Below are 24,575 nucleotides of genomic sequence, written 5' to 3'. Positions count from 1 at the left end.
AGGCAAGACAAAAGGCTTTGAAGATAAGAGAAAGAGAGCCAAACTTGTGCCTAGAGCCTTTCTTAACAAATAGTTTTTGTGTTGCTGAGTTTCCTCCTCCACCACAGTATGTTTACTTAGTTATGCAGTAATTGGTATTGGCTCCCATGCAAAGGTATTTCAGAAAAGGCCACTTGAGAAGTTACCAGATCTCCAGAAAAAATGTGCTTTGGGATTATTGACAATACTAATAATTACTTTTATTCTGAAGTAATTCCAGTGGAAATTACTCCGGATTAACTGTTCTTAGGACTACACCTTAATTTTAAGTGAGCCAAACTAGAAATATTCTGTATGTGTTGAAGTGAAACCCAAATCCTTTTGATTTCTGTGGATCACAGGTAGGGGTGTATGGCTTTGAATTTTGGACATCCCTAATAATCCACTTTTAGGGACGCGGGTGGCGTTGTGGGTTAAACCACAGAGCCTAGGACTTGCTGATCGCAAGGTCGGCGGTTCGAATCCCCGCAACGGGGTGAGCTCCCGTTGCTCGGTCCCTGCTCCTGCCAACCTAGCAGTTCGAAAGCACGTCAAAGTGCAAGTAGGTACCCCTCCAATGGGAAGGTAAACAGTGTTTCCATGCGCTGCTCTGGTTCACCAGAAGCGGCTTAGTCATGCTGGCCACATGACCCGGAAGCTGTACGCCAGCTCCCTCGGCCAATAAAGCGAGATGAGCGCGCAACCCCAGAGTCGGCCACGACTGGACCTAATGGTCAGGGGTCCCTTTACCTTTACCTAATAATTCACTTTTAACATTGTAGTATGTCAAAGAATGGAGGCAAAGCTGTCCAGAGATGTATTGTTTGCCAGTCAACACCCTTCTGAAACAAACAAACAAAAACCCCAGAGTGTCTTTTTATAGCCTAAACATTCATAGACTATGGTTGTAAGGTGAGGCAGGAATAGAATTTAAGTGATTCAGAGGGAAATGCATTATACCTTATGCCAGGTGGCATCATGGAGAGAGCTGTGGTAAGGTAGCAGAAGACATTTCAGAAAGACAGATTATTTTGATCCAGCCTGATTTGGATACAGGCCTGGCCACGGGACCGAGTCTCTAGCGGTTGCCCTGGTGGATGGGGCAGGGGGAAACACAACCTTGCACTTGCTTATTGATTGCTCCTGCATGACATAAATAGCACAACATTTATTCCTTCCTCCACACAAGCAGAAGGCCATTGTTCTGAGGATTCCTACGACTGAAAGTAGATCAGGCAGCCGAAACCAGATCAGGCACCGGGAAACAAATTGTATGTGACATCTTATGTCTGTAGTGTAGGTAATTCAGGTGATTGCTAATATACAGTGTACGCTAGAGGCTGCACTGCAGGAATTTTTATTTCTTCATTGCTATTGTACACCAAGAGAACACTATCACTTCCTGAAAACACATACACTAAGCTTCTTTGTTGCAAGTCACAATGAAGAATGCTAATGCCATAAGTCGATTTGTAACGAGAGAAGCCGTGAGAGAGAGAAAAGTCTGCAAACATTAATAAACATCTGGACAAAAGGAATGCCAAATGCTTGTAGGAAGCTAAACTAGAAATCGTGTCACATGAACCTCCCAATGCAAACAGTGGTGGCAAAGGAAAAAAACCCAAAGGTATAGCAGAACTTTGCTGTGAAGTGGCTAAATTTAAAAGGTAAAGGTAAAGGGACCCCTGACCATTAGGTTCAGTCATGACCGACTCTGGGGTTGCAGCGCTCATCTCGCTTTATTGGCCAAGGGAGCCGGCGCACAGCTTCCGGGTCATGTGGCCAGCATGACTAAGCCACTTCTGGCGAACCAGAGCAGCGCATGGAAACACTGTTTACCTTCCCGTTGGAGAGGTACCTATTTATCTACTTGCACTTTGACATGCTTTCGAACTGCTAGGTTGGCAGGAGCAGGGACCGAGCAACGGGAGCTCACCCCACTGCGGGGATTCAAACCGCCGACCTTCTGATCGGCAAGTCCTAGGCTCTGTGGTTTAACCCACAGTGCCACCCACGTCCCTTGTGGCTAAATTTACCAAGCTATAAATTTGGGTTACCCTAATCAAAATATGACACACAATTGTTTTATTTGTAGAATTTTTCAGAGAAGCACTTCATCTAGCAATATGGGGATTCCACAGTGAAACTGGTGTAGAATCAAAATCTTCTCACTGTCACTATAGCAGAAGCCTCTTTTGTTGTTGTTTAGTCGTGTCCGACTCTTCGTGACCTCATGGACCAGAGCATGCCAGGCACTCCTGTCTTCCACTGCCTCCCGCAGCTTGGTCAAACTCATGTTGGTAGCTTTGAGAACACTGTCCAACCATCTCGTCCCCTGTCGTCCCCTTCTCCTTGTGCCCTCCATCTTTCCCAACATCAGGGTCTTTTCCAGGGAGTCTTCTCTTCTCATGAGGTGGCCAAAGTACTGGAGCCTCAGCTTCAGCATCTGTCCTTCCAGTGAGCACTCAGGGCTGATTTGCTTAAGAATAGATACGTTTGATCTTCTTGCAGTCCATGGGACTCTCAAGAGTCTCCTCCAGCACCATAATTCAAAAGCATCAATTCTTCGGCGATCAGCCTTCTTTATGGTCCAGCTCTCACTTCCATACATCACTACTGGGAAAACCATAGCTTTAACTATATGGCAAGGTGATGTCTCTGCTTTTAAAGATGCTGTCTAGGTTTGTCATTGCTTTTCTCCCAAGAAGGAGGCGTCTTTTAATTTCATGACTGCTGTCACCATCTGCAGTGATCATGGAACCCAAGAAAGTAAAATCTCCCATGAAGGAGAGAAGCCTCTTACTATCTTATAATGCCTTTGTCTGGGAACTCTTCTCCATAACACAGTAATATAGTGTTGCATGCCACCCCAATCTCTGAGCGATGTGAGATCCCAGGGGATCCAAGTGCTTTACCCAGGTTTCATATTTTCTCCTGAGAAAAAGGCACAGCAGGGACTGTGGTGTCTTTAGGATATATGGCGTATTTGCACATATATGCAACCTGAGCCTACAATGGAGGGGTTCACAGCATTAACACCCCAGAGGGTCTCGTTTCTCCCATAGCCACAGCCTTGAATTCAAGCGGAAATCAAACATTGTGCTCTGTCTCTCTGATTTTCCAGCTTGCAGCTTTACTTCTAGGTCACATTACTGCCAACTCTCCTCTAAAACTCTGGCTTTTGTCCTTCTCACAAAGAGCTGAAGGAAGGGCCCCTCCCATTTTCAGTCTGGCACAGAGACCCCTTTCTTTGGTTCTCTTAATGGCCCATCACCCAGGCGATTACCTGAACACAGGAAGCTAGCCTGGTTTATATTTTAACATGAGTTAGATCTAGGGGTTATGTAGGTGTCTGGCACCCACAAACAATAATCCAAACCTAGTAGGTCTCAACTCTCAAAAGACACCTGCTATCTAACTTGCAAAAATATTTGACACCTGTAGGTTCTCCTTATGAAAGAGTCTAGTCATGAAGACCTATGTTGGTACCTTTTCTATAGCAAAAATACGTTTCATGACTTTCTGAGAACACTTAAGTAGAGAAGCAGGGGAAATGGAGCCCCACACAGCCCGCTTAGTGATGTAGCAGCTCCTTAGATAAAGCAAATGTTGATGACATTCGGAAGCTGCCATTCAGAGACGCTAGTAAACCATATTCTTGGAGATCCCTCTAGTGGCTGAAGTAAGAGTATAAGCCATTCTACAGAGTATAGTGGGCTTTGCATCAAAACCCCTTGTTTCATGGTTAGCATTATCTGTAGAAAATTTTTTACAAGATTTTCTCATGACAGCAATCGTACAACTCTTTCATTTAGATATTCCTCAAAAACATATTTGAAAGTAATTATTGATTCTGGAAAGCGCAAATTCTATCTTACGATGTTGATGAATTTCAGGCAGGAGATAAAAAAGTACACTCGTTCCACAGTTATCTGACACAGAGGAGCAGTAAAGTAGTCAGAGGTGGACTCATTTTGTAGCCATTCCCAGGGAAGTAGTGATGAACCTGTGGCCCTCCAGGGGTTGTTGGCCTTTAACTCATCAGCCCTATAGACAAAGAGGAGTAGGATGATTGGAGTTGGCCTACTACACAGGTGCTCCACCTGTGACCTATGCACATATTGACCTAGAGACATATTGATTACATGGTGCAGGAAGGAGTGAGCACGGAACATCATTAGAAGGTGATGAGAGCTTGGAGCTATGGAGCTCCAAGGTATGGAGCTTGGAGGAGGGAGGGGAACACAGATGGCATCATAGGATGAGGCAGCAGGTTCTGGAGGCAGAACTAATGTATAATCACCCATCACCCTGTAAATAAAAGGTGTCCTGCTCACACTAGGCTCTTACGTAAGCAGGGGACTTACCAGCAACAATACCCATGGAGCAAGCAGACAGAGCAGCATCCAGGGCCAGAGTCCAAGCAAGCTGAGCTTGCAAATGGCAGGAGGCAACACCAGAGTGGTTCAAGGTCAGGATCCAAGCTAGAAGAGTTCACAAGAGTCAGACAGTAGCTGAAGCTACTGTAACAAACCCGAACCTCAGCTGACTCCTATCAACCCCCTTCATACCAGAGGTCTCTTTGGGAGGAGTGTATTACTTCTGAGGGGACGTACTTTACTTTATTTTACTCCGGAGGAATCCTTGCCTGCAATCTCCAGGTGGGCCAGGTTTCCATCTAGTCTTTACAGTAGTACTGCATTTGCCTTGGGTTTGGGACCCAATTCAGCCCCAAAGTTAGAGGCTAAACTCACCTTGGGTGCAGATGGCCCTTTCCCTGGCCTTGTTGCAGTCTCCCAGATGGAGGCTGACCCAGGACTCGGTATAAGGCCAGGGTCTTGTGTCCACCCTCTGATAAGGGCTCTCCTGGCTGAGACATAACAGAAAGGTAGTTTCACTGTGTGTGTGTGTGTGTGTGTGTGTGTGTGTGTGTGTGTGTATGCAAAAGCGCATGAGGGTGGGGATGCCAAACTGGCTCTTGGACCCGAGTGAAATAAAGCCTAGGCTTCCCGATAAGATTTAATAAAAACATTTAACATTTATTTCTCCCATTCTTTCAGATGTGGTGAGAACACTGATGATTTGGCAATAAAAGATAACATCTTATTACAGCGATGAGCAAACAAGTCCTTCACACATATGCAATAACTTATAATAAGTGGACATCAGGACACATGCGATTCTCCCCCCCCCCATAAAAAAATAGCATCTTGGTGCACCTGACTGCAGAATTTTACCCCAGTTGCTATATGTATTTGATTTATATTATCTATTCTCTGGTTTCTCTTCAGATTGTAGAAATATTTTCCTTTTTTAGTTTCACATTATCTGTGTTACGTTTGTTGTTATTATTAATTGTCATATATGCAAACGTTTTAGCTGTTTTTATATAGGTTGTTGCTATGATATGCTTTTATTGTACTGTAAATCACTTCAGGGGGTTATGGGAAGTGTTTCATCAACAACAACAACAAATAGGATTCCCTAGTCAAAAAAACAAAACAACCACAGGCTGCTACTCTGCATTCAAAATTTGCAATTACTAGTAGCCATGTATTCAGTGTAGCAGGTCTAAGCATGTGGAACTCTCCCTAACCGAGATTGGACAGCCCCCACCTTGCGGAGTTTCAGGCACATGAAAAATACGTCCTTATTTCAGCAGGCATCTTAAGGCAGTGTTTGGCTTCATCGTGCATTTCCTACTACTCTTACTCTTCATGTGGTTTATTTATTTATTTTTTGTAATTGTATGTGCACTGCTTAGAAACGTTAATGATTAAGTGGTGCATAAATACCTTTAATAATAAATAAATAATGGCAACCGTGTGTCAAGTTTCCCCTCCCCTGAAAGGCCTTAGCTCCTTTCCCAATTGTAGGGGCAGAGAACAAGGAGGTAAGCTCAACTCCATCGCAGGGAGAAATGATGATCTTAGACTGTTTGGATATTGGAGAAGGGCATTTCCAGAAACCATTATAAACACTACTTGTTTACATATGGAGCAAGCATTGTAGAGCAGGAACAGGAAGGAAGGAAAGGATATTGACTCAAAATCAGACCTGGTTTACTTTCCACGTCAGATAAAAATTTCTTAAGACACAAATTCATATGTTGTGAAACGTGTAGTAGCAAATTCCAGTGGGTTAAGGCAGATAAACTTTGAGGGGGGAGCGCACTTGACAGAGTGAATCAACTAATTTATGTAGTAATCCGCTGTGACTGCAATTCTTAGCTCACCCTTCTTTCATTAGGGAACTCCCAAGATGACATAATCAGAATTGCTGCATCACTCTCCTCAAAAAACAAAGCAAACAAACATCACTTACATTTTCTTACACAGGTTCTGTAATAATAAACTAAATGGTTGAGAATTTCTGGCTTCTGTAGTGTTACCCCACAGTCTGACACCCAATGTAGTCTGCAGTGCAGAGCAATTCCCTCAGGGAAGATAATGTTATTAAGGGTCCACTATCTACAAATCGCGGGGACACAGGTGGTGCTGTGGTCTAAACCACAGAGCTTGCCGATCAGAAGGTCAGCGGTTCGAATCCCCGTGACAGGGTGAGCTCCCATTGTTCGGTCCCTGCTCCTGCTCACCTAGCAGTTCAAAAGCACATCAAAGTGCAAGTAGATAAATAGGTACCGCTCTGGCGGGAAGGTAAACGGCGTTTCCGTGCGCTGCTCTGGTTTGCCAGAAGCGGCTTAGTCATGCTGGCCACATGACCTGGAAGCTGTCTGCGGACAAACGGCGGCTTCCTCGGCCTATAGAGCGAGATGAACGCACAACCCCAGAGTCGTCCGTGACTCGACCTAACAGTCAGGGGTACCTTTACCTTTAGCCACAAATAAAAAGTGACAGAATATAAAATACACAAGATAGTTAAAACAAAAAACAAAACAGTCATAGATTGTCTAAGTAAGAGCAATTGCAATATTTAGAAATATGACAGCTGAAATGTGTACAGTGGTACCTCAGGTTACATATGCTTCAGGTTACATACGCTTCAGGTTACAGACTCCGCTAACCCAGAAATAATGCTTCAGGTTAAGAACTTTGCTTCAGGATAAGAACAGAAATCGGGCTCTGGCAGCACGGCGGCAGCAGGAGGCCCCATTAGCTAAAGTGGTGCTTCAGGTTAAGAACAGTTTCAGGTTAAGAACGGACCTCCAGAACGAATTAAGTACTTAACCCGAGGTACCACTATATTACACTTATGATACAGATCTTAATCTAGTGAGAATGGTCTGCTCTCTACTAAAGTCAATGGCAAAACATGGGTTCCCCACTAAGGCTTATGCCTGTAACCAGACAACACAGCATCAATATTATACAATTGAAAATGGGTACAGATAACCACTTTTGCCTTCTCTGTGAGATGTGCTATTAAAAAAAAGTTTCCTCATCAAAATGATACATCTAACCAAGTTATTCTGTGGTGGGAGAACTCACCTCAGAATGTCTGCATGGATTCAAGGTTGCTTCAGGAGATGTGGCAGAGTTATGGCTTCTGAAAGAAAAAGTAAGCAAAATACTGCATTTTGCCTATCCACTAGGGCTGATCATAGTAAATGTTCCCTCTCCAGAAAGCTAATAGTCCACCTATTTTTATAACATAACATCATTACATTACATTACATTACATTGGCATTTAGAGGGAACTATATTTGCTGGGTCAGGGCACAAGAGGCCCAGATGTTCTTATCTTCTCTGTGAAATTGCTTTGAGGTTGTGTGCAGTGTTTTCAGGTTTGTATGTTGTGTGTGTGTGTGTGTGTGTGTGTGTGTATCCAGGTTTTGATGGTCATATGCCCCATAACTGCAACAGAAATATTTGCCTATTATTTGGATATACATTTATTTTGCTGGGTTCCTCCTACCCATACCCTAGAAGCAGTGCTTGGTTTCCTTTCCCAGCAGGTGCTTGTGTTGGCGTTAGGTGGCTGTCATTAAAAAAAAAATATTTTTTTTTAATTGGGTAGGGTCACTTGGAAGGCTGCTTTGGTTAAAACAGAAACAGCTGCCTCCACAAGAGAAGGGGGAAAGCAATCATGCCTTAACTACCTGAAGCAGCTTCAGCACTTCAAGTACTGAATCATGTCCACCCCAAAGGATTGTCAGCAGGTAAGACAACTGAATGTTTTAAATGTACAGGCTACTATAGATTTAAGAGCATTTCCGCCGGCACTGGAGGTGATTAGATATTTGGTCATCTTGTGCACATACTTCAGTGAATGTCCAAAATGATGGAGGTTGTCAACCATCAGCACAGAATGCTGACAACACAACAGACATCTGATGAATTCCTAGAAATGCAGAGATAAACCAGTGAATGTGGCCTGTCACTTAATGGTCATTATTGTCAGTATTTACTTAATGTCACTTTGGACATTGAACAGATACATGTGGGAAAGGAATTGACAACATTTGCTCATGTTTGTTGACCATCTCTACCATTTCAGAGTTTCACAGTAGCATACTCTACATTTACATGCTACAGATATACTACAGCCAGCTGCATAATAGATAAAATACTTGTCGCAGGTCACCACAGCAACAACAAATATGTGTGTGTGTGCCAGTAATAGTTCTCAACAGCCAGATTTGTTTTAATTTTAACAACTTCTTGGTTGTTTAGTTGTTTGGAGAATGAATTTACCCCCTATTCTCTGTGACAGTCACCTGCTCAATTGCTCTGCCTTCTCTTTTCCAGGTTGAATTTGCCCACTTCCCCACTTCCTTCCAATCTTGTTTTCCATTTCACTGGCTGCCTTTCCCCCCTTCCTCTGAACACCTTCCTGTTTGTCTACATGCTAAAGTATGGTGCCCAGAACTGAACACATTACATGAGATGAGACTGAAGAAATAATAAACCTCGTTGCCTGAGGATAGGGAGAGGGAATGATTTTGAACTGCAGGGATGTACATTAGAATGAACATAAAGAAGGGTTTCCTACTATAAGAGCAGTCTGCAAATGGAATTGGTAGCTTAGAGAGGCTTCCTCGAGGGGCTCCTATTAAGTTGAAATAAGATCTATTTGGGATACTTTAATTGTAGTATCGTAATCTCAGATCAGGAAAGCTGCTCCAAGTCTGTGACTTGGATCATTTACAAACCCCTCCAGCCCATGGAGATGAACCCTAGCAAAAGCTGTACTTCTTAAATTTTGGTATAAGCAATTGGAGGGTCAATTTTCTACGCAGTTCATTTCTTGACATCACCACAGGAAAAGTGTGAGGTGCCTATAAGGAGGAGAGCTGGGGTCCTTCTGCAGCTGAAGATTAGCTGTGAGCTTCATTTTAACACCATATTTGTCTTCATGCTGAAAAGCACGGCTGTCACACTCAGATGTGCTCTTAATACGCACAAAAACCACAATTTAAAACATTCTAAGACCATATTTCAGCTATACTAGACCGTAAGGTATCTTATAGTAAGACACGGTAGCATCCCTGGAAATCAGACCTAAGCAACACTTCACAATGCTTCTTTTTAATAAAGCAAAATGAAATGGTTGAGCTACAACTGGGATAATCATAACCAGACATACCTCTTGAATACACACCAAAGCCCACTCCCCTCCCAATTATTTTATTTTAAATGAGGTTTTAAAAACTTTTTGTTATTTGGTTTTGAAGGGGTGCCTGCTTTTTGGTTTGTGTTTTATGAGTTTTTGGAGGGTGAAGGGTAGTTTTTTTGCCTGTTGGGGTCTGAAAGCTGCCAGTTTCCCCCCACCCTTCTGTGAAATGGGTATTTTGTGTGCCCATGACGATTTCTTAACTTTCTGAATGTGCCCCTGGACACAAATAATTTGTGATCCCCTGGGTTACAACAATACTTTCATAAGCAGTTGTACAAAACAGAAGGAAGCAAACGACAGCTAAACCAATCTTGGTTGCAAGGAGTGGTGTGCAAAGGGACTCAGATTTCAGCTGCTTTGCTGAATTTTAAAAACAAAGCAGATGAAGCTAATTCAGCAAGGGCTGTCATTTTAAAGCACGAAGCCTTTCTGCTTCATGCAAAAGAGGTCTACACATTTGTATACACTTCCTCCTTAAACCTGCATGTGAAATTGAATACACATCCATAAATAAGCAGAATATTGTTGCTGTTTTACAAAAGAAAAAAAAGCCCAACTAGTTTTTCATCAACTGTGCAAACACAGACCTTCAAGAGAAACTATACAGAAGTAAAGAAAGTCAGAGCAGAATTATCGTGCTTACATTTATTGCATCAGTGGTAAGAATTCAACAGGAACAATGCTGCATAGAACATAGGACTGGAAAGTTTTGGGCTCAAATGCTTGCACAGGCCTAAAGTCAACTTGGTGTTCTGTCCCTTAGGTTAGCCTACCTCATAGGACTGGTGGGATAATTCTATGTGTATGCTACCCTGAGCACCTTGATGGAGGAAAGATGAGATGTAAGTTTCATGAAAAAATGTAAAGTGCTGTTCATTGGCTGAACTTTGCTGAAATAATGGGTGATTGAGCTACCATTCCATAAGTAATAAGAGGAACAATATAAAACCGATAAGCATTCTCTGGAAAAATCTCTGCACGTTTGCCTATCTTTTTCCTTGTGGGCCAAATAACAGATGTGAGGAGAGTAATTTTCCTCAGGAAAATGGCAGGGAAGTCAGCCCCCACTCTGGCTGAAAATAAAAAGGTGTATGAAAGAGACAGGACCCTAAGCTGAAGGGCGATGAGTGAAGTAAAACGGGGGGGGGGGGGGGAGAGTGGATATCAGAAAGAAAGGACAGGAATGAAAACGCTGGAGGTCCAAAGACCACTGTGCTGGTGTTTCTGATTTAACTATACAGATCTTGGCTGTAGGCTTCATAGGTCACCTGTTCCCAACTTCAGATGGGTACACACACCCTCAAACCTGGCCCAAGATATTTTGTTGCGTGAGGCAAAATGACGCCCCGCCCTTCTCCTCCACCACCACCTGAGGTGACTGGAGATGGCCCAGGGAGGCTCCAGTGTGCTGAAGGCAGAGGGGGAGAAAAATGGCCAGAAAGGAGCAGGTTGGGGCAGAAAGGCATGCTCCTCAGGAGCCTTCAGAGCCGAGGAGGAGGAGGAGTTGAGTCTTGGAGTCTTGGTGGGTGGGCAGCTGTTTCTGAGGTGGTGCAGAGGGCTTTCCTTCTCAGGGGGTGACTGGGATGGTGACAGCAGCTCCCATCCACAGATGAAAGGAGAATGGCAAAGGCAGCCAACGCATGTAAGAACACTCCTCTTTTTCCAGATCTGCTGCTCCTCACAGCTGTCCCCACCCTGTCACCTGAGGCAACTGTCTCAGTGGGGCTAATGGGCTGGCTGGCCCTGCACCCCCCCCCCCCGTTTCATTCCCACTTTTCCTTGACTCCAACCACTCCCATTTCCATATGCCTCTTTCATCCCCGTGTGTCAGCTTCATGACAGCATGTAAGCAAATTTGGGCCAACTCACAGAAATAACAATAGTCAAATATCTCCAGCTATTCTTTGCCGTGTGACACTTTGAGAAATGAAGAGGCCAAGTGGGCTTTTATTTGCATCTGTATGTTTATACTGCATGCCTACATGAGCTAAATGAAAAGAAAACCTTAGAAGGGATAATGTCTGTGCATTTGCCCAACAGCCAATTCTATAAACAGAAAAGTCATTGAGTCCTTGCCAGGCTGTGCCTATTTATCACCATCCCTATTCAGGAATAGGGAAGGGAATATGATAGCTGAGATAGGAACGTAAGGAACTGCCTTATGCCAATTCAGATCATTGGCCTGTCTAGCCCAGCATTCCTTTGTCTACTAGGAAAGTTCTTCATCCTGCGCAGTGTTGTTTGCGTTGACTGACAGCAGCTGATAAGAATTTCAGACCAGGGGTTTTCCCTGGAAATGCTGGGAATCTGCATGCAAAACCCTTGCCCAAAATAGGTCCAAGGAAGTCAGCAGTGAGAGAGTTCAGTGAAGCTGTCAAGTGGGCCTAGGCTTGGTGCTTGAGGCATTATGGGAGAGCAAGAATGAGCGGCCATATTGGTTCCCGAGACCTCTTGAAAACAACAGAGCAGCTGGTAGGCTTAGCTGCCGAAAAACAATTGGGGAAGGCAGCTTCCTTTGTCGTGGTGCTGAGGGTTGGGGCGGGGGATGGAGGTGAGGACAGGCTTTGTGCCTGTGTTGGCCTGCAAGAGAAATTCCTACCCCAATTAGGGCTTATGAACTAATTGGCAGCACACTCCCATTCCAGCAGCCAATGCCAAACAATCACAGACAATTTATTTCCTCCATGGGCAGCTAACAAAGCACAGGATCATTCAGGCAGCCACCATGACTCAACTGGATCCCTTCTGCATTCGTTGTGAAGTATTTCTTAGAAAGAGGTTTTGAAAAGTGTTTCAACAAAGCCACACCAGCCTTTAGCCTGCCAGACCATTCAAAACAGAGGCCTTAGGTCTTTGAGTCAGGCTCAGGGCCAGGGTTTGTGCATACTACTAACAAGTGCGCTGCCCCTCACATGGTCATTGCTATGGGCTTGTGTGCACCTGTACACATCTGTTGCATTTATGTGACTTTAAAAAGCTGGAGGAAACCTTGAAACATTTCTGTGACACTGACTTAAGCCACGATGTGAAGAGTCATGTTCTTTCCCTCTCATTGGCCAAAGCTGAAAATTAATATTAAAAAGCAAGGCGTCTGTGGTAAATGTATTCAAAATTAGTATGAAAGCAGCTCAGAAGGAATGAGGTGCAAGGTAATGGCCAGGCCAAGATAAGGCCATCACGTTCGGATATTTAACAAAACATAACATTTCCATCCAAGATGGTTGTCAACAGAAATGGAATGGGAGAATATCATACCATGCAACTTTTTTGGATCTGAATCCAGAATGTGTGCCTTCCGGGGTGCATTCATGGGCATTTCACGTGACCCATGCTGCACTCCAGTCCCGAAAAAAGTGCTTTTTGGGGGCTAGAGCACAGCACAAAAGCATGTGAGATCACGGCACCCAAAATGGCCACTGAGATCTTGCATGAAAAAATGGGATGCCCCATTTTTTCCAGGGCACTTGGTAGGTATGGAATATTTTATTTCTTTCAGTGGAAAACAAATGGCTATAAAGGGAAGCAGTGGTTCATGAGGTCCAATTACTGTTTGCCTGGGTGAATCATAGCCAAAAATGACACAATGTAGCCAGGCACAGGATTGTCACCTTTACTCAAAGGGTCAGGGCTGGCATCAGCATCTGGCATCCTGCTGGGGCCCTAGAACTCCAGGGCTGGCAGGGCCCATCACTGGTGCCTGGTGCTTCAAGCAATGCCCAACAGCATGATCTCACAGCCATTTTGATTTGGAGTGATGCTACCTCAGGGGATTTGTGGGAAATTAAAATAGGGATACTAATGGAGGTGAGGACCTGCAGACAAATAAAGGAGGAGGGCACTGTTTGCCCAGAACCTTGAAAATCTTGATGTGACTCAAAAGGAGGATAAATTCCAGTCAGAGAACATTTGAAATGTTTAAATTAAAATATTCCCTGTAGTCAGGGCTTTTTTTCACCTGGAACTCAGTTCCGGAACCTCTTAGGTGGGCGCCATTGCCATTCTAAGAGAACAAGGGAGGCGTTTGTGGCACTTCTTTTTCTAGAAAAATAGCACTGCCTGAAGTGATACATTAAAAAGTATAGAAGTGAAGGAAGCCGCTTACTTCAGTAGTCAGAAACTAGCTAAGTGGCAACCTAGATTAGAAATCCTTAATAGCAGAGTTGCCTCTGAACTGCCTGTGGTACATGCAAAAGGCATTGAAAGAGCTCGGGGAGGCCACGAACGCAGTTACTCCTAAGTATCTCTTCAGAGATTATAATAAGCAGATCACATGAAGACTGATTCACCTACTGAGGTTACCACTGGGTCTAGGTTATGTTGAGTCATGCCCTGATGTGTAGGCGGCACTGGCTACTTTGTTTTTCCGACGGAGGTTAACTCGTCAGACTAGTTTGCGATAGTTAGTAGCCTACTGCGTTTTAGTACCATAGCATACTTGGGTGGCCTCATTCTTCCCAGGGATATTTGAGTTTCCTTCCCATTAATTAGCACACACTTCCTATAAAAGGAAATGGATGAACCTTTAGGTATCTAGGGCAGTGCGATCACTATAAATACACTGCTCTTTTAAAAAGGTAACATGACGGACTCTGTTCCTTGAATCAGGAGATTACCGCAGTTGCATATAGGATACTTAAAGGAAAAAGACATGAAGGTGTTGGGTTTTTTTTTTGGGGGGGGGTAATGTTGATTTTCCAGCGTGCAGAACAGTCTCACTGGGAAAATTTAAAACAGGGATGCAGAAAAGGGAGGTATGGGGAAGTCGTTGAAACAAGGTTTAAGAAAAAGAGGTTAAGAAATTATACGTGTTTATATGTTTGTTTGTTTATGTATTGTCTTGTATTGTTTTTTAATATGTGTTGGAAAATTAATAAAAATTTATATATATAAAAAAAACAGTCTCACAACACAGGCCTCTTCTTCCCATATTGTTTTCCAGCCCCTTCTGCACAGGCATCTTTAAGATGCTCATTGTAAGGCATGCTGTGCATTCTGGAGAGCCATTTGTTACAAAGCTAGTAAAGGAAGGTAGCATCTCTTTGAACTGGGGTAGCTAACAACAGCTTGTGCCTGTGTATGGCCCTCCAACTGGTTTGTTGTGCTCCCCAGTCGCTCCCCAAAATGTGTCACTTTTAAAAAATTATTATTTTTTGGACTGCTCCTATAGGTCCCCAGCTGTGTTGTCAAATTATTTTTAGTGCTTTAAAAAAAAAATAATGTAGATTTTTTAATCGACACATCCCTTAGGTTGTCTGCTGTGATGCTGTTATTATTACTATCATTTTGCTGACTGCTTCTTGTTGTGACACAGGGACGCCAAAATATTTTGTGACCATCCAAGACCCAAGATCTTCCCATTTGAAATAAAAATGAACATTTTAATATCACCCCCCCACACACAAAAATGTTCCCATATGTACATAGGAAAATGAGAAGCTCCCTTATATTGACTATTGATCCATTTTGCTTAGAATTCCTTATACTGACTGGTAGCGACTCTCAAGAAGGTCAGGCAGCCAACACTCCCAGTGCTTCGTGCAATAGAACCCAGGGCCTTCTGCACGAGACACAGATGCCCCCATCCCTGTGCTGTGGTACCCCAGTGTGATGCCCAAATGATTTTTGTAGCCCCTCAATGCCCCCCCAACGTATATAACGGCAGTTTAAAAAACAGAGGCAAAAGCACTCCATAAAACTGAGTGCAATCCAGTTAAAAATAGTTCAGCAGCTTGATAAAATAGAGGCACCAAGGAAAAGGCAACCCAAATATATACCTTTTAAAGGCCTCTTTGAAGGCTTGTACTGTCAGGGCCATTTGTAATTCATTTGTAAGGGAGTTCTACAACCCAGGAGATGCTCTTGCTTAAAGACGATATTTCTTCTAGCAAGCAGAAGTAGCTCTCATGTATTAAATTGTAATTTATTTTGCACTTCCTCCAGTATCTAAAAAAGGCATCTGTATTGAGGTTTTGACAGCCAGCAGTCAATTAACTAAAAATGTAAAGCAGGTAATTAACCAATTAAAATTCTGTAATCAGTTCACAGCCCCAGTGCTCCTACATTTTGAGCCAATGAAGCATTTTAGTTCCTGGGCAGAATAAAATGGGGGGGGGGGGCAGATAACGTGGGGAAATGAAAAGCTTTCAGCGCACACCTGTAACTGAAGGGCTGCCTACACCTTCTCGAGTGCTGCTCTAAGATGCCACCTGGTGGTTGTTTCTGAATGCTGCTGTACACTGAAGTGGGAAGGAGAGGGAGGAGGAGAGAACGGACTCCAAGGCACAGGAACAGGGGGAACTGACCATGGCAGTAGTGGATGAACCCATACGTGGAAAAGCAAAGGAACTGGATATTGTGAGCTAGGCTCAGTCCTAGTGGTACAGAACACAGAAAGATGGGGGCGATTATGAGGTTCAAAACACAGAAATATGGAGTGATTGTGGGGTTCAGAGCAGCAGAAATTAGAAGCCATGAAAGGCGGAATGGGACTACAGTGGTACCTCGGGTTACATACGCTTCAGGTTCCATACTTCAGGTTACAGACTCCGCTAACCCAGAAATAGTGCTTCAGGTTAAGAACTTTGCTTCAGGATGAGAACAGAAATCGTGCTCCGGTGGTGCGGTGGCAGCAAGAGGCCCCATTAGCTAAAGTGGTGCTTCAGGTTAAGAACCGTTTCAGGTTAAGTATGGACCTCCGGAATGAATTAAGTACTTAACCCGAGGTACCACTGTATCATTAGGCTGCCAAAACTTGGTTGCCCATAAGAGTGTGGAAAGCGAGCAGCGCCACTGTGCTTCCTGACAAGGGTTGTACTGAGAACAGCTGCAATTATTATTATTATTATTATTATTATTATTATTATTATTATCATTATTATGCATTCAGGCCTTTCTTGATGACATCTCTCTCTGTCTCTCTCTGGCATTCTGATTTGTTTGTGAGGCAGTTATATAACACTGATTGTGCATTTGCTCAATTAAATCTGCTCCTGGGGAGTTGTCATTACTCATTCATTCATCCCACACTTTCCAGTACATTTTCCCATCAGTTTCCAAACTGTGAAAAGTCCTGTTTCTTTTTCGATGGGGATTGGTTGCACTAGGGTGGCAGAGCCCTTTAATCCAATTTAATTGGAGAAGCCAAGTTTCGGAATGTTCTCGGATCCCTCTTGCAAAACAGTGGCAATTAGAAAATGGAAATAAATGGGATGTCAGTGTGTTTTGCATCATTACCCAAAATAAGTCTGGTTCCTTCAAAGGGAGCCACAACAACCTACCCTGCCATTTGCATCCGTGAGTCATTTGCAATGACTGTTTGCTTGTTATTTATCAAACATGTTAAATTTGTGTCTTATCTTTCCCACCAAATGTTGTTCAAGGTGGCTAACAGCAACAATATACGTACAATGACACAGCAATAAATGTAACAAACACAAATCAGGTAGAGCATCGCTAAAAAAATTAAAAACAAATTACAACATACTTACAAATCAGTTTATGGTTTAAAGTCCTGTCTAAATAAAGAGGTTTTTAGCTGCTGGCAGAAAGTCATCAGAGATGGGGCTAGCTGGACCAATCTTGGTAAGAGATCCTAGACATTTAGAGCAATCACAGAGAAGGCTCCATCTTGACTTACCACCACATGAGCATCAGATGTTTGTGGGGCAGACAAAATGGCCTCTCCCAAGGATCTATGAACATCACTGTTAGTTTGACAGGAGCACTTGCTCCTGTTGTTTTTTATTTCAGGGGTTTATTACAGCACAGCAGCAGTCATCTTTCTCCACCAATCTTCCTCCTCAACAATAACAATTATTTTCATTTCACAATATTATCACATGTTGATACCAACACAACTTGTAATGGTTACCATAATCTCTTGCTCTGAAACAGAATCATGTTTCAGGGTGGTGCTTAGTATGTCTGTCTTTCAGATTAACACCGGCCTTCCTGAATCCCTGAGAATTAACCAAAAGCTGCTAAATTAAGTTCACCACATTTCATGCTCAAGTAAAAGAAAATATGCCTGAGCATTTTCTACTTTTTTTTTAAAGAGGACAGGAAATTTTGGGGGCAAACATATAGATACTATTAAGCTGTTCATGAGGAAAGAAAAAGAAAGATTATATTATTCTAACCATTTCTACTTTTAGCTTGTTTTATTAAAGAAGAGGGATACAATAATGACAAAAGCAGCCCTGTTCAGACAACACAGATATGTTGGTTATGCATGGAGACATGAGGGTAGTGTTGGGATCATATCTGAAAGTACACCCTTCTATATAGGAGAAGGTATTGACATCTACTAGGCATGAGAGCTGGAGGCAGTAATGATTCTGAATACCAAGTTGCCACAGGAGAGAAGAGTGCTCTTGGTGTGTTCAAATCCTGCTTGCTGGCTTTCCACAAGCATCTGATTGGCCACTGTGAGAGCAGAATGCTAGACTAGATGGGACATTGGCATGATCTATGTTCTTATGTACATTCATGGTAATCTCTGACTGGAATTTACACATATACAACATATTGTACTTCCAATCTTGTGTGTACTTTGAATGTGTGAGTGCTATGTTCAGAAGCTATTATGAATATGCACAGAAGAACAGGGCCAACAGAAACCATTTTGACCCCCCCCATTGCCATGCTTAGTCAGCATGAATATGTTTACTCAACAGGATAAACAAGCTAATTTCTATAGCTGACACAGGGCCATTTGCTGTGGATCACTTTCGTTCTTGCCTTCTGGGAAGGTTTCCTTCCTTTTCTGGCTCTTCCCTCACCATGTTCATTCGTTTTGATTTGAATCAGATGGCCTTCACTGAAGCTTAGTCACATCATTGTGTAAATACAGGCTGATGAAATGGCAGGCCCCCAAAGAGACATTAAAGAGGAAAAAGAGCAACAGTACTGTCAGCAACAAAAGCCAGCTCCTTCCAAGGCCAATTTGCAATCCAAAACCAAATACTGTGAAAATTCGTTACAGAACCATGTATGTGCACTAGGAAGTATCAGTCTAGTATTTTGGCCATAGATAACTTTACAGGCTCCAGTTGCAATAAATAAGTAGTACTGCTGATTTATCTTCTCCCTGGACAAAGTATTGTATGTGCGCAATCTTCTTCTGTAAACTATTTTGTATGTGTCATTCAGCCCACATCATAAATAAACCTTGTGAATGAAATTCACCATTAATTTGTGCCATATCTCTCATCTGTATAGAGCTGTCAAATTACTGCAGTTCTATCCCTACCATCTTATCTACATCCTAGTGTCAGGAGCTCGTCCTACTCTCAACTAGAAGCCTGGTAGAGACACATGCCCGACTGGCATGTTCCCTCCCTCCTGGTCGATAGTTCGGGAGCTTCAAACGCTTTCTTCAGCCTGAACATCACAGCAACCAATGCCAACAGACATCGGCACACTTAGGGATCTGCAGAGTTTGTGCAGTTCGCATGACAGACCTCAGCAACTCAACATTTTGGCTAATCTACTTTATTTACATATAAACACACAGTGAGCACTGCAACATGGCTCCCTCTCTCTCTAGCATCAGACAGCAAAGAGAGAGAACAAAGGACAGTAGTCCCACTTCATGGAACGCAGAAACATAAACATCCTGTCTCCGTCACTTCCCACTCTGTGGAGTCAAAACATACACTGTCATGTGAAAGACAACAATCCCATAACTGCAATCACGGAGCAGGAATTCTAACACCTAGTTCCTAAAATCTTACACAATAAAACAAAAATATACCTGAAAGATTACGCATGCTCCTCTGCTCTAAAACAGGATATCGTTATGCTTCTTTCCCTACTTTCCCTGGGCTGTGAGAAGTTCCAGGGACACAGCACTTACCCAGGTTTGGTTTTCTTTGGAAGGAGGCCACTAGTGGCTTCTGGAAATTTTGTAATGTTTGAGCTTATTTATAAATATGCAGGTTGAGCTCAAGTGAGGGCACAGCTTAAGCACTCCAACAGACAACTAAATCCATTACCTCTCATCAGATCTTGAGCAAGGGACTGGCAGCACGCGCACGCGCGCGCACACACACACACACCGCTTACAGTCAGTGCTATTTTTCCAGAAAAAAGAGGTGCCGAAATTCATTATGAACGCCTCCCTTGTTTTCTTATAATGGTGCCCACATGAGTTCCAGTGAGTTCCAGCTGAAAAAAAGTCCTGTTTACAATGTTTCATATTCTCTCATCTCTCTCCCTTTCTCTGACTCCCACTTTAAAAGTGTTTCTATTATGCTTTGTTTGTGACTCGCTTGCCACCTCCCTCTGGCTGGAGGTAGTGCTGTCTTGAGCAATAGCTGCAAAGGATTGCCTTTAAACATGCAGTCTCCTCTTCTGGGTACCTCCAGACTAAAGCACATACTTTAAATTAAGGTCTGAACAATTCAAATTAAAGTGCTCTGTTACCCTAATTGCAACACACATACTTCGGAAAAAGAATCAGTGTGGAAAATGACAGGAGAATCCACTGAAAAGTGTGAGATGAACATAATGACTAATGGGAAAATGAAGAAAAAACACTCACAAACAAATCAGGATGAATGCTCATTGCTGGATAATCTCCCCACAAACAAATTAGAATGGATACTCAATAAAGATTGGCTACAACCTCCAGATAAGCTTTGTGTAAGCAAATCAGGATGACTGCTCAATAAGCCGATTGTCAGAGGAGACCTCTTAACTGGTTTCTTTTTTCAATAATGTTACTGTGAAATATTAATAACTAGAATGCTATAAACTAAATACAGCTTGACTTCTTTTGTCTCCCCTGCCCAGAATATTGTTCTCCAAGCCTTTAGAAGAAGAGAAAGCATCTCAAATGATAACATGGACTTAAGGAGTAAAGTGTAAGTTCATTTGTGATGATCTTAAAGAATTAAGAAAAAGGCAGCAAGTATGGTTTAAAAGTGTCTCTTGTTCTTTAGCCATGCATACATACGAATTCAGATGCACATATATAACATAAAATGCATTAGATCATCTATGCATTTTATATATAGCCATGTAAATGCTACTAAAATAGTGAATTTGAGCCATCACGATGACATTCAATTTTTTAAAAATATGACTTTGGATGAAATTCCATTATACTTTTGTTATAAAGCCCCATCATTGAAGTCACTCATCTTTTAATTATCTTACTTCAGGGAAGCCAGTCAGGCTGATGATCCCTCAGTGGTCCCAAAGGAGCACTCACAAGCAAAACTGCACAATAATGAGAAAGAAGAAGCCTTTCAAAGGGAATTGCCATATTGCACAGGAGAAATCGACTTCATGGCTTCTGGAAAGAAACGTGGAAAGGTAGCACAAAACCTCTCACCGGGGGGACATGAAGGTCTTTTAAGATGGGAATTCTACTATTTTTACCCTAAAAATCTTATTTCTTTCATCCTTTGTATATCTTTGTACTTTGTGCTAACATTCAAGATCTGGGATCAACTCTGTGAAGAAGCTCTAAAAACACATTTGAAACAATTCACATACCTAAAAACAACAAAACAAAACAAAACGAAAACCAGTGATCTCAGATACAATGAGCCTGTGATTCACAAACCATTTAAGTCAGGACATTTACCTTTCAGCAGGTGTGCACCTTGATCTTGATCTTATGCATAGTTGCTTAGAAGTCACCCCTACTACATCTGATGGGTTTTACTGTCTAATGAATATAATCAGGGGAGTGCCTTCCCCATGGGTAGAGAGGGAGTTCTGCAGGCATAGTCTATGGGCAAAGCCCACCCATCACATGATAACAGAAAGCTACTGTTGCTATTCTGCTGGTGAAACACCATTGAAAATTGGTTCAAAAACGGGGTATGCTAACAGCAGATTAGGGGAGGTCTTGGATGTCCCAACATGCCCCCTGCAAAGGCAAAAAACTACTCCAGACCTGGAGCTGGCACAGTCATCCACTCCCCTCATTCATGTCAATGGGAGGGACACCAAAGGGAAAACACTTGGGGAGGGATGGGAAAAGTTGCCCTCCACCTTCTGCTCTGGTAGGAGCAAGCAACAGGACACAGCTGTTCCTCCACTGCAGGATCTCCCAGCCATTTTCTGGGTCATTTTCTGTTCTGCTTTTGGCAGTAAACTGTCTTGAGCTAGCCCAAAGCATGTGAAAGGCAGAGCGGCTCTTGACGTGACTTCTAGAGTTCCCTGTGGTGCTCACCTCTTTTCTGAATGCCCCTTTCTTGGTTGCAGTTTATTAAGGTGCCATGTGCCATCCACCCTGGAGTTATATTTGACGTCATGATTAACAAGTGGAACCTTCCTGCTCCCAACCTGGTTGTCTCTTTAGTAGGAGAAGAAGAGAACTTTCAGATGAAACCTTGGCTGCGTGACACCTTCAGAAAAGGACTGGTGAAGGCTGCACAAAGCACTGGTCGGTTCCACACCTTGAAATGGGAACGCAGTTGTTTACATCCCTGTCAAATATGATTCCTACTTAATAAGGGGGAAATTTCCTTTTAAAACCTGCATGTTAAAAGTGGCTCAGCTTTCTATCAAAAGAGTTCTATCCCTGTTTATTCAATATGATAAATCTTTCTGAAAACAAGGCCATGTGAATGAGACAATATCAGATTAACATGGCATGATTCAAGCATAAGTAGTATCATTTGTTTGAGTCACAGCTCCCCTTGTTTTTAAGCATATATTTAATTAAATGTTTCGCTCCTGAGCTATAGAGAAATAACTATTGAAAGAGAGGGTACATCCTGGTGTAAGGGAGGGGGGGTTGAACTGCAGGTTTACCTGGAATATACTTATTTGTCATCCCAGATTTGTGAGCCTGGCAGCATGCATGCCACCAACACAAGCCACTCTTAACAGATGGTTTAAGGTCAAAATTGACCTTAAACAACCTGGCATCAGAGCATTTGAGCTGAGATTTGAAATTTGCCAAAATTGAACCCTGGCTAGCAGGAGCATGATGGGAATTGTCAACCAAAAACAACTGAATACCCAAGTTTGGGGAAACCCTTAACATCTTACGCTTGTAAAATTTTGTTTCAGGTGCATGGATCTTTACCAGTGCCTTGCGTGTTGGAATAACAAAACATATAGGGCAAGCGGTTCGGGATCACATGCTGGCGAGTACTTCCTCCACAGTAAAAGTGGTTGCGATAGGAATGACTTCACTGGGTAAAATTCGCCACAGAGAACTTCTGGATAATGCCAAGGTATATTTTCCGCCGAGGAAAACAGAGAAAGGATGTAGAGGTTTTGCCTGAAAACAATTGTAACCCTTGGGTCCCGCTGACCAGGTGGCAGAATAGTGCTGTACAGACTCCCTAAGTCACAAATCAGTTCTCAGAGTTTGTTGGATAGATTTTCATTTACTCCCATGCATGCACATATATTTATATAGCGCGCGCACACAAACATCATGATTTTAGTTTTTGAGAGTTAATAGTTAGACGTGGAAGACAGGAGTGCCTGGCGTGCTCTGGTCCATGGGGTCATGAAGAGTCGGACACGACTAAACGACTAAACAACAACAGTTAGACGTTAAAGCTTTATACCTGAACAGAGAATGCAAACTCCTGTCCTTCCTATACTATACTATCTGGTGAATGTGCTTTGAAGCCTGCATGATTCACAACCCTGGTAATGCACATTCCTGATCGCACAGGTAGGGGTATTCCGAGTTGGAGGCAGAGGCAGGGAGCGGTCTGCCCCAGGTGCCATTCCAAAGGGGGGGCACACAAAATGCCGACCCCCAATCGGCGGCACCTCCCAGGTTGCAAGCTGCTTGCCGCACACCCCCGGGACACATGCCACGCCCCCTCGGATGCATGCCACTCTGGGTACTGGAGCAGGTTGCTCCATCTCTGTGCACAGGAGCTCCTAAACACATGTAGCTAAACGCATGCAGAAGTGCCCGTTAGACCTCCTTCCTCAGAGCAGACAACTCAGGGAACTGTGGTTTGTTTAAACTCTAGTTAGTGAGAATAAGGGAGGAGCTAACCGTGGTTCTGGTTTCTGCACAAGCTACAATTTAAACAAGCCGCAGGTCTCTGTGTTCAGTTGTCATAGGGAACTGTGGTTTGTTCAAAACTGTAGGAGATGCTTCTAATCTTTTACTCTGGCACGCAATAGAGAAGAGGGGTGAGCATGTGACCCTGAGACATGCTGCAGCTCATCCTCATCGTGGGAAGCCATGGTTGCCCACTATGTCCGAACCAGACCAATGTTTTTGTACAAAAAACAATCTCTCCTTTTCCCTAGAATGACAGCCTTATAAGCTACAAATCTGACCACAGTGCCCAAGGTCCTTTATATTTTCTTGACAACCACCACTCTCATTTTATCTTGGTGGATGAAAAAGATCCAAATGAGCCGGATGGGACTACAAGGCTACGTCTCACCTTCGAGAAACACATTTCAGAACAGCGCACTGGCTATGGAGGTGGGCAGACGTGAAAAAGGAAAGATGAGACCTAGATTATTACTTGGGTTCCTTGCAATTACAAGGACGTTTGTTTAAATACAGATGATAGGGTTATTGTTGATAATAGTCTACTACTGATATATATATATATATATATATTACCTTTTATTATCCCAGCAAAGATTAAATGGAACCCATTTTCCAATAATTTAGTTGTATTTTCATTTGCCTTCCCTTACTCTTATCAAATTTGTCAGTCTGACCACATAGGCCGTCTCCCAGGCTTTAGATAATCAAAAGTCAGTAGAGGGTGACAGAGGGCTTTTCTGTTTTTGACAAATCACAATTTTAGTTGCTTTTAACAAGTGAGCTGGCAGTTCAAAATCCTCCTCTAGTATAACACCCTTAAGATATCCAAACAATATCCAGCAAGGAGTCTGAAGAGCACAGAAGGCTAATAGCATTCAATGCAATTTCTGATGGCTGAATGTAGGATAGGATAACTTTACAATGGATATCCCCATACTATGTCATTATCTTTTAACTAGGTATAAAAAATATACCATAGCCT

General features: G+C 43.0%; 2 protein-coding genes across 3 annotated transcripts in view; one reads left to right on the top strand and one right to left on the bottom strand.

Moving 5' to 3' along the window:
- Positions 1-24,575, bottom strand: part of KCNQ1 (potassium voltage-gated channel subfamily Q member 1) — a 333,723-nt gene that overhangs the window by 298,792 nt on the left and 10,356 nt on the right. The window contains exons 1-2 of one of the 2 annotated variants that reach the window (XM_083588440.1): positions 17,082-17,205; positions 7,467-7,524 (exon numbers count right to left, since the gene is read on the bottom strand). The gene's annotated coding sequence lies outside the window, so the exon portion shown is untranslated. Of the gene's footprint in view, positions 1-7,466; positions 7,525-17,081; positions 17,206-24,575 lie in introns of those variants that run through there. The other variant, XM_083588441.1, reaches the window with a different exon arrangement.
- The window catches only part of TRPM5 (transient receptor potential cation channel subfamily M member 5), a 50,571-nt gene continuing 34,048 nt past the window's right edge, over positions 8,053-24,575 (top strand). Inside the window, exons 1-6 of the mRNA XM_083588983.1 lie at positions 8,053-8,137; positions 20,389-20,459; positions 20,760-20,913; positions 21,814-21,994; positions 22,627-22,793; positions 23,842-24,022. Coding sequence (XP_083445109.1) covers positions 8,111-8,137; positions 20,389-20,459; positions 20,760-20,913; positions 21,814-21,994; positions 22,627-22,793; positions 23,842-24,022 — 781 coding nt within the window. The 5' untranslated portion in view covers positions 8,053-8,110. The remainder of the gene's footprint in view (positions 8,138-20,388; positions 20,460-20,759; positions 20,914-21,813; positions 21,995-22,626; positions 22,794-23,841; positions 24,023-24,575) is intronic.

This window comes from Podarcis filfolensis (assembly GCF_964270895.1).
Source record: "Podarcis filfolensis genome assembly, chromosome: 1".
NCBI classification, from domain to species: Eukaryota; Metazoa; Chordata; class Lepidosauria; order Squamata; family Lacertidae; genus Podarcis; species Podarcis filfolensis.
The sequence above is the reverse complement of the archived record's forward strand: the minus strand, read 5'-3'. Positions and strand labels throughout refer to the sequence as shown.